This window comes from Cyprinodon tularosa, unplaced genomic scaffold (genome assembly GCF_016077235.1).
Source record: "Cyprinodon tularosa strain WSP-4 unplaced genomic scaffold, ASM1607723v1 ctg33, whole genome shotgun sequence".
In the NCBI taxonomy this organism is placed as follows: domain Eukaryota; kingdom Metazoa; phylum Chordata; class Actinopteri; order Cyprinodontiformes; family Cyprinodontidae; genus Cyprinodon; species Cyprinodon tularosa.
In genome coordinates, this window is record NW_024039041.1 from 2,847,290 (window position 1) to 2,863,643 (window position 16,354).

Below are 16,354 nucleotides of genomic sequence, written 5' to 3' on the forward strand. Positions count from 1 at the left end.
GCAGTGTTGTTTACTTTCATTTTGAAAAAATGTAGATAATGCAGAATATTTTTTTCCTTGTTTTAAACACAAATAAATCAGGCAAAGTAACAACTGTAATAGTGGTTTAATAAAAAAATTATTATGATATCCCATACTTTCACAATAGTACCAAAAGGTTACATGATCCCCTAATAGATGTGGAACTATTCTTGATTTATTTCAGTTGTGTACTTTCAGGTGGTAATTGCTTATTAAACCCTCAGGGCTCAACAGTTATAACACCTGAGGAAAAAACTGTTCTAAAAAGCCTAAGTTCTCCGTCAGCGTAGACAGTATAATGTTTCTTTAATCATTGGGATTAATATAGTCTCATGTCTAAATAGTGAAACCATTTTTTTTAATGCTCCCAGTCTTGCATGTCCCAACCAACTGAATCCTTATTCATGCGAGAAACAGCTTGGTGATGGAAGTGGACCCTGGTTAGTTTCAGGAGAGGTGCATTTACCAAAGAAAAAAATGTTACAGAAGTACTATAAACAAATTAAACTTTGCTGTACTGAAAATCGAACATCAGAGTAAAATTCTTTCTTTATCTAAAAACTTTATGCAAACAGTAATGGACATCAAACCTTACCTTTGATTCCATCTTGAGCTTCTCTCTTTAAGCACTACTGCACTACTGGTTTTAGTGTGAGTCTGTAGCTGATATTAGGACAGAGGGCTGTGCTGTGTCCACCTGTCCTGTATTTATGACTGTCCATGCCGCAGCCTCAGCATGTCCTCTGATGTCCTACTTTCTAAACCTGGCCTTACTCCTAAAGTACAAGGAGAAAGAGGACTGAAGGATTCAGGTGCTCATCAAAAGCCACAGGGAATATAATTACATGAGAAATGCTCTTAATCCCTGATTAAATATTTTTTTGTTTCACAATATGAGCTTTGGACAAAAAGCTCAGCAGAATGTGATTGTTACAAAGACAAAATTAAGGTTGGGTTGGTTTAGAAAAGACTATGACAGATATTCCAAAGTAGCAGAAAATACCAACAATTTTTTTTTATGCCAATAAGATAATTAAGTATCAAATATGTAAAAAGAAAGAAACACTAATTGACAACAGATCACTTCAGTAAAAAAACATTTGGGTAATAGCACCACCTACCGTCTATCGTGTGTTATGACACTCAGTGATAAACCGTAGCCTGCATGCAAAATGGTGTCATATGACATGTTTTTTAATGACAACACTGTATTTTTGGATTTGAAACGTATGTTTGTAGTGAACTCATATTTTTATGTATTTGTATACAAGTTAAAACAGAAAAGAACCATTAATTAGTGTTTAGTTACACCTGTATCTTTGCAATATCAGATTATAAGATAAATAAACAGGAAAGCAGCAAAAAGTATATTGTTTTTTCTGGTTGTTAGGAGAATGAAATGAGAAGCAGTTATTACTTATAGTCTTTTAAATACATACAGACATAATTACTATTATGACTGTAGAAATATTTGTATTTTTATAAGAAGTTTTAATCCGGCTCTTTCTTTCTTATTTTAGTCTCAAAATATTTTTAATTCTAGGGTACTTTGTAATTGCATTTATCTAAAATGCAATAAATGCAAAGTAATTGCATTTATCTAGAACAATTACTGCAATTACTTTTCTAAAAAATAAATATATAAATAAAAAGCCTATTGTATTATGGGCGCACCTGAATTCCAACACTCTTGTTTCCTGGTGAAACCACGCCCCCCTCTGTTTCTGCAGGTATCGTTCACTGATTGGTTGCCCCATTGAAACCTTAAGCGACTGCACCAGCAGGTTTGACAACAAATGACCGGTTTGTCTTCAGCTGTAGTTCTACGCCTTGCTGTAAACAGAAGGACTTTCAAAATGGACAGCTGGACCAGATCTGCTAAGGTTACTTACAGGCGCTGGAGTAATCCTGAACCAGGGTAACAACAACCCACATTTTCTGTCTCTTTCTTTGTAATTCACTGGAAGGTGATACTACAGGCCATATTCTTAAAAAATCAAAAGTGCTTTCAAAGTTTCAAGAGCTAATGCCTTTTGATTGCATCATTTGAGCATACTATTCTTATTTAACTGTGATATAGCCCACTGTGAAATAATAATTTTAATGATTGAATGTGTTCTTTCTGTGTTGCTGAAACTTAGAGATGGGGGAGAATTTGTGGGTCAAACTGATGAAGACCAGGCCACAGATAATGAGATCTGCACTATTGCCTCAGCAAAGGTTCACTCAGGAGGCAGAGAGTCTGCAACCAACTCTGAAAATAATAAAACTACAGGTTTGTACAGCCTACCTGCTAATTACACAGACTTATGTCTTTGAATGCAACGTTTGAACAGTCAGCTGGTTGGGATGCCCTCTGATTGTTGAAAGCAATGTAAAATAGAATAATCTTGGTTACAAGTCAGTCGGTAAGTATGAGAACAGTTTATATAACCAATGGGCTCTTTTAGTGTTTAATTATAGAATTGGATCTATAACTGGGAAAAAAAAGATCAATGCTCTAAAGTTAGCCTGCTGATTTGTTTGCCTTTAATAGGGGAATCCATATTGTTCAGTCGGCCAGCTGCCAAGTTCTGGAACATCATCATAATACTACACGATAAAACCCATGCTTTTTTTATTTTTTGTCTCATAAATATGAGAGTAACAGCATTTTGTATTATCGCAAAAAAAAACTTGGGTTTAGAGTTAAATGTTGTGCAAATGAGTGTGTCAGTCTGTTTTTTTAGCCTATACCACTGGATCCTTTGTAAAGCCTTTTCCACATACAGTATCATATAAAAGACATGTCATCATGTTTAAACCCCAAGCTCATTTGTGATAAGTGACAGAGGGAATCAAAGTAACTCAGGTAAGTGAAGTGGAAAGACTGATCACTTTAAATGTTTTTTACAAAGAAACATCTAGAAATGGTGACATGCAGATGTTTCAGTCTGTAAAATGTTTTCACACCTTTACATCAACTGTGACCAGCTTCCAGGTCTCTGCTCAACAATAAAATTTACACAGCATGATGCTGCCACCGCTGTGTTTTACTGTGCATATGGTGAATTTATGGTGTTGTGCAGTGTCAGTTTTCTGTCACACATATGATTCCCTTAAAGGCCTAAAATAGATATTTACCATTTGAGCAGAGCACCATGTTCCATTACCTGTTGGTAATGTTTACCTGCTCTTGCTTGGTAAACTGAACTAAATGAAGGTTATCTTTCATTTAGACTATCCCTGATTGAACTTCTTCTCTACTCTATATTTGACTGGCCTGTTTTTTTCCTTGGTCTTAATGATGTCATTTGTTCTCTATGATCATTTACTAACCCTGAAGGACCTTTATTGAACAGCTGGATTTATATTATTGTGAAATTAAAAGAAAAGGATACCTGGAAGTAAAGTATCTGACCAAAGGACACTGATCATTCTGTTTTTTCCCTTTACCTTTCACAGAAACATTTACAGTGGACGATGCTCTGGAAGCGATTGGATTTGGAGTCTTTCAGTGGAAAATCTCGCTCCTTACAGGACTTGCATGGGTAGGCCTCCTTCATGATGCTCAAACACGTTTCTGTCATAATCTGGACCCTGCATGTGTCTCATATGTTCACCTGCGTCAGGTCGGAGATGCCATGGAGATGATGATCCTCAGCATCCTTGGCCCCCAGCTTCACTGTGAGTGGAGGCTTCCCAGCTATCAAGTGGCGCTCATAACATCAGTAAAGATCCTTTCTGTGCTTTTCTAGAACTTGGTGAGAGTGTAAATGTTGTAATTCTTTTTTAAAGTTTCTTTTTATATCTTTGACTATCAGGTTGTCTTCATTGGGATGGGGCTCAGCTCTCCTGCTTGGGGTAATGTGGCCGACAAGTACGGAAGAAGAGTGGTAAGTATGACAAGCTTGGCTTTTTAAAGTGGATTTGATTCCTTTTAGTAGCTCATGTTTTTGTTTGTTTTTTCTGTTGGTCTTTGTGGTAAAAGGGCCTGACAGTTTGCATGTGTTGGACTCTGTACTACGGCATCCTGAGCGCCTTCAGTCCAGCCTACGGCTGGTTGTTGTTCCTTCGAGGCCTTGTAGGTTTTGGCATCGGAGGAGCGCCTCAATCGTAGGTTTCCTTTATCTGTCTTGAGAAAGTGAGATACATTAGAGGTTTGTTTGCTCAACAAAAGTATTCCTGTTTTTCTCTTTTTTTTTTCCTAGAGTGACTCTGTATTCAGAATTCCTTCCAGTTAAAGCGAGGGGCATCTGCATCATGCTCATTGCCGTAGGTGGAGTTTGTCATTGTGCATTTTATCAAACTTTAAACCAAAATTGATGCTGAGACACATTACACCATGTGAATCATTTCTGACAGATGCACTTATGTTCTTCAGGCTTTCTGGGCCATTGGCGCTGTGTTTGAGGTGCTGCTTGCCCTGTGGGTAATGCCCACTCTGGGTTGGAGATGGCTGCTCGGTCTCTCCGCTATTCCAATAGGAATCTTTGTTTCTTTCTGCTTTGTAAGTATAATTGATGACATTAGGAGGTCGCTGTAGCAGAAGGGGCCATCTGTAGACTCTGAGGTACCTTCATGTGTGTCACACAGTGGCTCCCTGAAAGTCCTCGTTTTGATGTGCTGTCAGGAAGAAGAGAAAAGGCCATTGCGACTTTGACTCGCATCGCTCGAGAGAATGGTAAAGAAATGCCTCGGGGAACGCTGGTTGAATATAAACAGGTAAGGTTAAACAGAAATGTTTCCTCAAGGCTGAGACGAAGCTGTGCTCAAAGGATAGCTTATTTCTATTCATATATTTACATAACCGTCTTCTTTTTTTTTCGCTTTCAGAGTGAACGGGGACAGTTTAAAGATCTTTTTTCTCATCAGTACTGGAAAACAACTCTTCTTCTATGGTTTATATGGTTAGTTGGATTAATTAATATGTTTTGTTCTGACAATATTTATATGACTTTTAACAACTGTTAGATTACAGATGTCACAATCCAGTCCTCAAAGGCCCAAGTCTGGAACATTTCATATATCTCTCTGTTTTAACACACCTGAATCAAAGAATTAGGTCCTTTGTAGGACTCTGGAGAACTTGACTTCAACAGAGGAGGTAATTAAACCATTTAATTAAGATGTGTTGGACCATGGAGATATCTAAAAGCAGCAGGATACCAATCCCTCCAGGGCTTGAGTTTGACATCTCTGTCAGATACTGTATGTCATGTATATTATTCACTCTGTAGCTGTTCAGATGAGGAAATATAAATTATTTGCAGTCATGTGGAAATATTAGTTTAGTTTGGTTTATTTTATCCTGTAACAATGTTTTAATGAGCATTCCCACTGTAAGCTGCCATAGCACATTGAAAGTGGGAGAAACACAGGGCTGATACATCTACAGGTTCTATTGGAACCTTACACGCATCATGAAAATATTTTTTTTTTCACATAATGGTAATTGTATGCACAAGTTAGAATTTATTTTCTGTAATACTATACATCTGAGCCACAACCACAATGTACGGCAACAATTTTCTACCAAAATCTAGGTGTCACTCACTGATGAAAGATAAGTAAAAGATATCAGCCCATCGTAAACTGGAAGACACAACAAAGCAAATTATTTTATTATTACAAGGATAAGAAAACAATATATTATAAAGTATTAGATACTTTTTGTTGTTTTAAGAATTAATTTTATTATAGCCAGCTTCACACTGCACTATTTTGCGTTGATCCGTTGCTGCTTGTTATGACGCGCCTGGCGGCTAACGTACCTGTCGATCGCGTGTAAACGTGATTCAAACGATCCTCTTGCAGTACATAAGTTGTTCCAGCCAGATGAACCATTTTGTGCAGAAAATCATTTATTACACAATGCACGGCCACAGGGATAACAACGACTCCGCCACAGCGGTCAAAAACTTGTATGCCCTTCCGGATTCAACACCTGTCAATTACCTGTCATCTCTTCATTTATATATTGAAGCCGACAGCCCCATCTAGTGATCACCAACAAAACAAACAAAAAATAAATAAATAAATAAATAAAAAGAAACAAAAAATACACATATTTGGCTCCAATACATTTCTTACTTGGGTGTAAGAAATTGCACTACAATCTTAATTGAAGAAACCTTTTCAAGCAAAGATTATCTTGTTGCATAGGCAAAGGACTTTATTTTTTTTAAAGTGCAAATATCCTTTATCTTCAGATTTTGCGTTTTTAGGTTGCTTTTAGCCACCAGTTTTGGTGAGACTAATGGCTTGCAGCTGGTGTAAAGAAATTCTTAAATAATAAAGATGAGTGAGGATTTTGATTCAGTCTGTTTTACTGATATTGCAAAATCAGAGCATCACATTGAGAGACCTTCAGATATGCGTTCCACATGTCTTCTGAACAAACGGAGCATGCAGCCTTCTTAAACCACACTTTTTTACAATAGTAACTACACAGATGTCTGGAAATATTCAGATGGGCTTGGCTGGAACTTGTTGTAATTATTTAAAAGGAAAACTGACAGCAAAAACTGGGCCTTGAATCTCTGAGTTTCATCCCTAGCTGTGTTCTGTACTCTCTTGCATTGCTGATCCCTGAATCCAAAAAGAGCTGTGACATTCATAAGTCAGGCTTACAGCTATAGGAGGGGAGTGAATGTCTTTAAGGTTTTAAAAGATCTTTATTTCATATAATTCAATTCAGTTTATTTATATAATGCCAATTCACAACACATGTCACTTTAGGGCACTTTACAGAGACAATGCAACCAGATCATACAGTCATATTTATATAACATAAATTAAATATGCAGATGTTCTCATAGAAAACAGAAACAAAACATTAGGATTTAGCCTTTTTACATCAATGATAACATTTATGTTTGAGGCTTAGAAACACGGAGATCATTGTCCCAGCTGTCAAGCACGGCGGTGGTAGTATTGTCCTGAATAGAACCAGCTGGTGGCATAATGAAGACAGAGGAATATTCGCTTTTAGCTTCACGTCAAATGCACGGTAAATATATAAACTTAAACAGTATTTCCTGTTTAAACAAGACACTTATGCATAAAACCCACCACAGCCTGGTTTTGAGTGGTTTAAGCAAGTATTCATTCACTTTATTGGTTTTGTCTTCCCAAAGCCAGTCATGAAAGACTGGTGGACTGTGAATAAAAATGATAAAATCCTTGATAAAGAGGGGCAAAAGAAATAATAAAAAAAACTAAATTACTATTTATTTCACTGATCCCAGCTCTATGCTCTAATGTATTGCTTTAATTTTAAAATCTAACATTTGTTCCTGGTTATTTACTTTCCACTAAAGGTTTTCAAATGCCTTCTCTTACTATGGGATTGTCTTGCTGACCACTGAGCTGTTCCAAGCAGGAGACTCCTGTGGAGGTGTGTGCAGTCTTCATGCCTGATAATCAGGTGAATCTTTTTTTTAATGTGAACATGCAAAGAAATAAAACTGCCCCTCTTTCTTATAGTGACACAGGGAGCCAAAATTGAACCAAGGTGTAGCCTTGAATGTAAATATTTGACATCCGCTGACTACAAGGATCTTTTATGGACAACCTTGGCAGAGTTCCCAGGTAACATTCTTGCCAGTATCTGTTTTCTGAGGTGTAGGTTTGAACTGAATTATAATGTGGCTGTATTGCGTATCACACATAACATAATGTTAATCGGCTAAACTTCTCATCATTTTTTTTATTTTATTTTTTTATCCCAGGTCTGTTGGTCATCCTTTTTGCAGTCGATTATCTCGGCAGGAAGAAAAGCATGGCGATTTGTTTTTTCATGTTTTCTTTGTTTATGCTGCCCTTGTTTGCCTGCACTGGGAGGTGAGATTGTTCTCTGGAAACAACAGCAGCAAACTAGCACTTTGAAACCTGCACCATTGCTTACCTTCTGCTTCTTCTTGTTCTTCCAGGATAGCTCTTACAGTCCTCATCTTTATTTCCAGAGCTTTCATCTCAGGAGGATACCAAGTTGTTTTTGTTTACACACCAGAGGTATGAATCAGTGTTTCGTTAAAAGCCCCTTTTCCATTGAAAGCCCCAGGCTTTGTAGTACCTGGCTAATAGGAATCCCGACTAATTCATTGTCTTCCTTTTCTATTACTCTAGGCTCTTTCCCACTGTATTTAGCGAGTTTACCCAGGTTTTTCAAACATGGGTCGACCCGCTAACAATCGGGATTTGGCTTCCTTCCTGCTGACTAAAAAAGCTGGGTCTAACCCCTAGCTGGCAAGCTGCATTGCCCTTGTGTGACTGGTGACACCATTACGCAGGGTTAGCTTTGAGGATGTCACCAGTGCGACAGAAATCAGGACGGTAAACAGTGGATAGCAACATGTAAGGAAGCCAGGGTGTAGTCAGTGTGCTTTATTGTTTCGCTCTCTTATCTTTCCGAATCCCTCTCACCAGTGCTGCACCATTTTTATCAAATGTAAACAGTTTGTTTCAGCTTGTTAGATCAGAAATGGCTGGCGCTGTGTTTTGATGTCTGTACATTGCGTTCAATGGTATCACATAATTTAGTGGGCCAACGCGGGACTGGTGTGCCAGTGGGACAGGGGCATGTGAAAGGCCCCGGGACAATCATGGAAGTCAACATAGCGACGTGGTTGCCAAAAAACGTAAAAAGACACCACATGTTGGAGCTTGATCATGAACACAGCTTAACACACTCTGGGTGTACACTTTTCTAGAGATGTCCCGATCCAGGTTTTTGCACTTCCGATCTGATACCGATATTGTTTTTGGACTTCCGATCCGATACCGATACTGGCCGATACCAGCCTTTCCGAGCATGTATTTAAGTTTAAGTTAAAGTATTTAGCCTTAGTTGTAAGACTCGTGTTGAAAAGGGTTTTAGTACTCTTGATAACATCTAGCCATCTGAATTAGGTGAGATTGAATAAAACACAATGATTGGAAACTTATTAAGAGATAAACACAAACTGGACAAAATTATGAAAAGCAATCTCGAATTGCACAGTGAACAGTAAAACCGTAAACAGTTAAAGGTGCAAGTATTACTGTAAGTTTTAATAAAAATGCAAAACAGACAAGAGTGGAAAATAGTCTATTAACTTAGAATCAGGACTCTTCTCTTGAAAAAAGACACTGCTTAAAAAAAAAAAATCAGTGCAAATAATAGTGAACTATTACACAAAAATGCCTTATACTCCCCAATCTCCTCCACACCTAGTCTCCATCTACACATCGTGCAGGATAAAATAATCCCACACGGCTGACATTTTCCCCGCTATCTTCCAATTCACCTGTTTTAATGGTTAGGCCGGGAGACAGACCCAAAAAGACCTGTGGGTGTGTTCAGGGTGTTCTGAAAAATGCGGACCGGATTCGGGGAACACTGGCGCAAAATAGTGGAATGGATCGTTTCAATCGGCGAAACTGTAAAATACGGACCAGATTTTTTTTTTTTAACTGGATCGGCAGTCTGGATCGGCATTTTTACATGCTTTGCCGATACGCATTTTTTTGCCAATATCGGCGTCCGATCCGATACGTGGATTGGATCGGGACAAGCCTACACTTTTCGGTACAAATTTTCCCTCTAGAGCTCCTCTAGGCTAACAACCTCTAGTACAGAGACTGGCAAGTATTTTGTGGCTTCGGTGACCATGCATCACATCCATGATCGCATCCAGCTGGTCATAATAATGGTTTATCTGGCAGTCTGATCCTCAACGATTGTTTTGGTCCTTCAGCCTCTTGTAGTTCTGTTTCATTTTCTTGAGCTTGTCCCTCACCTGCTTTGTGGTGTGCATAACCTTTAGTTCAGCCATTTTTGCTCCGATCGTAGCGTGGATGCGATCATTGTGCGTTGCTGACTCAAACTCCCACTAAACATCCTCCTTAGTTAAAAGCTTAAAAGAGCTGGAACCTAATTATCTGTCTAACAGTCGTAACTTCTCCCCCTCTTCTCCATCATATGTTTAAGAAATGGTTGGTGCGTATTTCTTACATCGTGCGGACCCTTATCCATAAATCTTTGCACATTGTGGGGACTGAGCCCTCTAGTGGGGGCCAACCTATGGTCCACCTTGGTACAAATGCTTTACTAGGGTTAGACGATAGGTTTAAGAGTAAGGTGTGAATTGAGTTAAGGTTAGGGTTAGGTATTTGCCCTTAATGGTTAGGTTTAGGGTAAGGGTTTAAGCTGTAGAAATGGGTAAGAAATGAAAGGAAGTAAATTGAAAATCCCCGGAGGATAGAGAAACGTGAGTGTGTGTGTGTGTACCTGTCTAGCCCTCAGAGTGAGAACCATTTTTCCATTTTCACCATCAGATTGAGGACCAGTTGTTGCAAAGTGAGGACATTTTGCTGGTCCTCAAAAGCTACTTTGCTAATGGTTAGGTTTAGAGCTAAGGTGCCAATTGGGTTAGGGTTAGTGTGAGGTATGCATTGGTAATGGTTAGGTTTGGGGTTAGTTTTAGGGTTAGGGCATAGAAATGTAGCCTGACGTAGTCCTACTCAATTCTAGTCAGAATATGAGTCTGATACTGCTCCATAGAGCTGTGATTATGGGGCGTGTTTCGAACGAACCAGGAAAAAAAATGCCTCTGCACTCAATTGGATAGACCTACAACCAATAAGAACAACGGAGTGTGTGACGTGTGTTAAGCGACGCATAGTTGTTGTCAACAAAAATCAAAGCGTGCAGTTGCACGCCTAGAATAAGAAGATGAGCCTTGATCGTGTTTCTCTGTTCCTCTTTTAAAACTAATTTGCTGTCGATATCTTCTAGAACAGACCTAATAGCAGAATCTACACACCTGAACTCTCCAGCGGCAGCCATTGTTGTTGTCACCCAAGCGCGCTTTGGTGACGTGGTTGATCAACAGTAACGTTGATACGTCATCATCGTATAAAGCCCGCCCTGACAATTTGATTGGCCCGCCAGATTTTGTGCCAGCATACTCGCGCTAATATTGAGCAATGCCAGATCGAACTTCCCGAACTCAAACGTTGTGGGCGGGACTAAGTACGGAATGGCACCCAGGCTAATAGAAAGGGTTGAAAATGACTGAAAATCAATGGGAGTCAACTCATGGTCCTCACTACATATAGCAGAACGAGTATGTGTGTTTGTGTGTGTTGGATGTAACAAAACAGAATGCCAGTTTGAAGATGGCGGCTGGGGAGATTTAACAAAAAAAGAAGCCAGACAGTCCACTAATTATTGCTCTTTGCTACCCCGCCCAAAAGCCAGAACAAGCAGACAGAAGTACTGATTAGCTTGAGGGTTCAAAGCACTGTGAAAGGAAAGCACAGGTAATGCAAATTAGTCGGGTAATTCTGTATGAAAAAGCAAAGCTGTGGAAAAGGGGCTATAGAAATCTGTAGAGAAATCGAGATCTAACATATACACTTATTTTTGTGCTTAAGGTTTTTCCTACTGAAATCAGAGCCTTAGGAATGGGGACTTCCAGTGCGGTTGCAAGGATTGGCGCTCTTATTACACCGTTTGTGGCTCAGGTATGCAGCTCTGCCATACACCTAAAACCCATGTTTACAGCATGGTATATAAACACATAAAAAAAATGTTCTCACTTTCAGAACAATCACTTTAAACATTCTTGTTTTATGTCAGTTAGAATAAATAGACTTCAATTAAATCTCAAAATAATAAAGTTAAAAAGGTATTACTGTACTTTCTTCAAAACACATTAGTTTGCTTTCACTGAGATTGTATTGTCTAATTAATTTGGGAAAACAAAGATGGTGAAGATTATGATGTCACGACTTTTCTAAATAGTTATTTATTTATATATTTATTTATCTTAGTTATTTTTTATGTGAAGTTAAGTAACGGCTGATCTTCTTCAGTGACATCAATTAAAACACTTTCTCTTCTAGTGTTAGTGAAACTAACTAGTATTTGAACAGATCATTTAGGCTACTTAAAGGTGTGTGGAGCCTTTTGAATGGTCAAATATAGATTTTAGTTGAAGCTGTGTCTAAAGTAAAGAGGTATAGATAGATATATATAACTGATTAATGTCATCCTAACTGATCTGCAACAGAAAAAAAAAAATTTGATTTTGATCTTTTTGGAGTAGCCTACTAGTGGAAATTACCAGAGACACATTGTTCATCGTGACCTTTCTTTGTAAATACCAGGGTTAAGATTATTTGTTAAAGTTGGGGTATTGTAGATATATCTCTGCTTCTGAAAACCTTAATTTTAAGATGTTTCTTAAGCAATAAAGAAAAAAATAAGAATATTTTATATTTTTGACCACAATTATAAATGGTTACATCATAGATATAAACACTTCTAATAGTTTTGAAGAGTTTTACTCATATTTCCTAAGAATCGCAGCAATGGAAACTGTTCTTTAGAAGTTGATAACAATTGTTAAATTATGGTTCAAGTTGGTAGGTATTAGCTAGCAGGACAGTTTGGGTAAAAAATTTTACAGCTCAAAAGACAACCACCTTTCAAGTGGAGAAAATCTGCTGTAAGGGGAAAGTCTAGCAAAAAATCTCTTCTCGGTCATTTTATACTTTTGACTTGATTCCATTTATTTTAGTATTTTAAAAAAAAAATGCCAGATATTCCAGCACACATAAGATTTCAGATGTTTTGCTTTTTTGTTATTTCTGTTTTGTTTTATTCATTTATTTCTTCGGCGTTAATTACCTAAATCTCATTTTAGACTCTCATTATTTTACATTTACAGAAAACTGAAGGTTTATATACTGAACATGGTTCTCAAAATGGCAATAAATAAATACTATAAAGTCCAAAAGACCACAGGTGATTGGAAATTAAATATTAAATTGAATTTGATCCATAAATTGTACATGTCAGAAAGACACCATTTGTATGGTAACCTCTGTGGAATACCAACACTCTTGTTCAATATATTATTTCACAGTAAAAGGAAATATTTAAGGTAGGCATCAATGAACTCTTAAACACTGTTGTATATCACGTTAAAGTTTATTCACATTCAAAAATTCAAATTATTGCATGCATTATCCATCCAAGTTCATAATATTTTTGCTTCTACATGTCATACAATAATATGAACAGGACATGGTAAAAAGGAGCATGATGAACACATTCTTATTGTCCATGTCCCTTTGTATATTTGAACCCTGCTTGAAAAACCTTGAAAAATAGGAATGTATCAAGTTACACACTCAGTAAACAGACAGAGACAGTCATGTCTTAGCAACATCACCAAAGATGTGAGGAAGCAATTTCGAATAAATCCTCCTCATCCTTTACAGTGAAATTTATTTTTTCATAACTTGATGCAAGGAAAAAATAATACTTATTTTCATATACGTATATTAAGTCAGAGGGGAGATTATATTTAGGTGAGCATATTCAGAAAGAGTAACACTGTTAAAACTCTAATGATTGCATAATGATGTACCACATAGTTTCAGGTTTCCTGTCTCCTAATATGTTGTTGGTTATTTCTAGGTGATGCTCAGGAAATCGGTGTATCTGACTCTTTCGGTTTACTGTGGCTGCAGTCTGCTGGCTGGAATCGCGTCCTTACTTTTGCCTATCGAAACTCTGGGCAGGGGTCTACAGGAGTCCGGCATCGATCAGGAGGCCGTAGGGCAGACAACCGACATAACCCATCAGTCAAATGGTACAACACACAATATCGACCAGAGATAGGTCAACCAGGAAAAAGATCAATGATGTTTTGTGCCTTCTAAGGAAACATTTGACTATAGAGTGATGGACTGAAATATAAGACTGATATAGTGCCGAGCTGAAGGAAAAGTTTCATTACAGGACAGTAAATAACTAAAAGTCTGGTCTTTGTTTCTAGTGATGATAGAGGGATGTTTGTACTTGAACTGTTTTGTTTATTAAGACCAATAGAACCTGTATGTGCTCTAAGAACAAATTCAGAAAAATACAGCAAACATTTAGAATCCCAAACTAAATGTTCCCATTCCTCCTTCTGTTATATTGTTTACCTAAAGTCTTACTGTAAAAAGTATGTTTGGATGAAAAACTGTAAGACATGTTCAAATGTTTGTTTTTGATTAACCACATATAGGAACATTTAAACTGTTTTTCTCTACATGGTGCTGCTATATTTCTGATTTAGAAAAATAACAAAATATGTATGGGCCAAATGGGAAGATCAATATATTGTTTTAAGTATTCTCTTGGCTTAGAGTTTGTCTACTGGTCTGCATATGTTTGTTTAATTTAAACTTTTGTGAGACCACAAGAATAAAAACACATCTTAGTCATATAAAACCTGACAGACTGAGAAGAGAGAATTTCTTAGTAGAATTTATTGTTTTTCTGTATTCGTGAGTTTATGTTTTATTATTGTTATGTTTTACTTTTCAACTGTTTTTTTCCAAATTGAAAGGATCTACGTATATATTAATGCATTATGATTGAGCATCTTTTTAAGATGGGGAAAAAAAGCTTGAACTTATCATTATGTTGCCTTTCTTAAGTAATCATATCCCATAAAATTTTCCACATTATAACTTAACAGCTATTTATTATAATTTTGTTAATTACAGAAGCACAACTTGAACTTCGAAGAAAATGTGATTCCTGTTTTCATATGAAATTTTGCAAATAAAAATATGAAAACTCTATTTAGGATTTGTCATTAGCTGCCTTCCACATTTTCTTATAACTATTTTTACTTTAAACATTTTGCTGCCTTTGCAGTTGTGACTTTGGTTGGCAGTTCTCTACTCGCACATTAACAGACTCATGTTTTTGTCCATTCTTCAACGCAAAATAACTCAAACTCACTTTGATTTAAAAAAGATCTGCAGTTATAGAGCTCTATTTTACCTTTTTTTATTCAGCTCTGAGCTGTTTTTATTTAACATTGTTTGAGCTCATCTCTTCCATTGGAATACATCTCTGGCTGCAGTCTTGTTACCGGGAAGATGAACTTGTTACCCCATCTTAACTCTTTAGCAGCCTTTAAAATGTTTTCCTCTAAAACTGCCCTGTATTAAGAATTACAGAATAAATCCACTACCAACGCATAATGCTGTCATCACAATGCTTTATTGAGGAAATGTTGTGTTGCTGTGATAATAATCAGATACAATAGGCCAGAGAAGTAACATCAATTCCTGTGGCTTTACCTCCTCGTAATTGCAGACATTTATACCATGTTAGCTGCGCCATAAAATCATTATTTACATCAGAAATTGATTGATAGAAATAGAGTAAAGCTCATGTTTAAAGCTGAGTTCAATTCATTATTTATATTAGTTATAAAGTAATATTTTTCGAATTATGTGGCTAAGGGAAAGCAAAAAATGAATATGAATAACAGGTATCTACTTATTTCTACTTATAGACCTACTGGAGTTGCTTAGTTACACAGAATAGGTTGTGAAAATTAAACTACAAAATTCAACATGATCCTATTGGTAACATAAATTCATGTACTGTATATATATATAAGTGCTTATATTTTTTTCCGATTAATAGATTAATAATCGGATTGAGCCTATTGACAGATGAAAACATTTTTTATCTTATATTCAAACTATTTATATATTTTCTTTTACAATTTTGATGTGATTCCTGTTCTAAGTGGTTTTGTCTGTCAGCTTAAGACGTGTAGTGGCTCTGAATGGACAAAGGAATAACACTTTTTCAGCACCTCATTCTTCTTTGCAGGGCCGTCTTGTCTGCCATCTTGCTGCCAAGTTTCAACACTTAATGGCAGTACATTCAGTTTAATAAAAATGTATACTTCAGCAAGCAATGATCACTTGGATACTGTTAATCATGGGTGTAAATCACACCCATCATGGAGATTCAATTCAATATCGAATTTCCTGACCCAACGATTCGATTATTTTTTATACTCAAGAATACACCATGATAAGATTCGATTAATTGGTTACTTTTTTTTTCTTTTTTTAACCTTACAGGCTAGAAAATGTTTCAAATATGAAATACATGAAAGCTGTAATGTCGTTATGCATTTGAGAAACAACAGCAAATAACAGAAGTAGCAAAGTTGTTCCAGGAGCAAATGGATAAAAAGATGAAACCATGAATCAATACTCTTGCGGCCGTGTCAATGCATCGGATCGCCGGCCGTTGGATCGATGCATCGATACAAAACGATTATTATTTACACCCCTACTGTTAATAACTGTTATTTGCCATCTATCTGATACATTTATAAAATGTGTTATTTAACACTACAATAGCTGTTATTTTTTAAAAATATTCTTACTCAGCTTTCAAAAATGGAAATATTTGAAAAAATATTTATTCTATTGTAATCTTATTTCATTTAACTGTTTCTAATATTTTGTGACTACTATTTTCGAATTGCTG

At 36.8% G+C, this 16,354-nt stretch overlaps 1 protein-coding gene across 1 annotated transcript; it reads left to right on the forward strand.

The window, feature by feature from the left end:
• The first annotated feature begins 1,806 nt into the window (after nt 1-1,806).
• LOC119788939 (synaptic vesicle 2-related protein-like) lies at nt 1,807-14,115 on the forward strand. The gene is made up of 16 exons (XM_038293633.1): nt 1,807-1,939; nt 2,163-2,296; nt 3,466-3,551; nt 3,633-3,731; nt 3,825-3,896; nt 3,992-4,116; nt 4,212-4,275; nt 4,385-4,510; nt 4,597-4,725; nt 4,837-4,910; nt 7,323-7,399; nt 7,489-7,593; nt 7,734-7,845; nt 7,935-8,016; nt 11,422-11,511; nt 13,475-14,115. The coding sequence occupies exons 1-16, from the start codon at nt 1,818-1,820 to the stop codon at nt 13,676-13,678; spliced, it is 1,701 nt and encodes a 566-aa protein (XP_038149561.1). The 5' UTR covers nt 1,807-1,817; the 3' UTR covers nt 13,679-14,115.
• The last annotated feature ends 2,239 nt before the right edge of the window (nt 14,116-16,354 follow it).

Bases quoted from the DNA above. Each gene is read 5' to 3' on its own strand.
- LOC119788939 (XM_038293633.1), top strand. From the start codon at position 1,818: ATGACCGGTTTGTCTTCAGCTGTAGTTCTACGCCTTGCTGTAAACAGA. The intron at 4,276-4,384 runs GTAGGTGGAGTT...TATGTTCTTCAG, and splicing joins TCTGCATCATGCTCATTGCC to GCTTTCTGGGCCATTGGCGC. The intron at 7,846-7,934 runs GTGAGATTGTTC...TTGTTCTTCCAG, and splicing joins TTGTTTGCCTGCACTGGGAG to GATAGCTCTTACAGTCCTCA.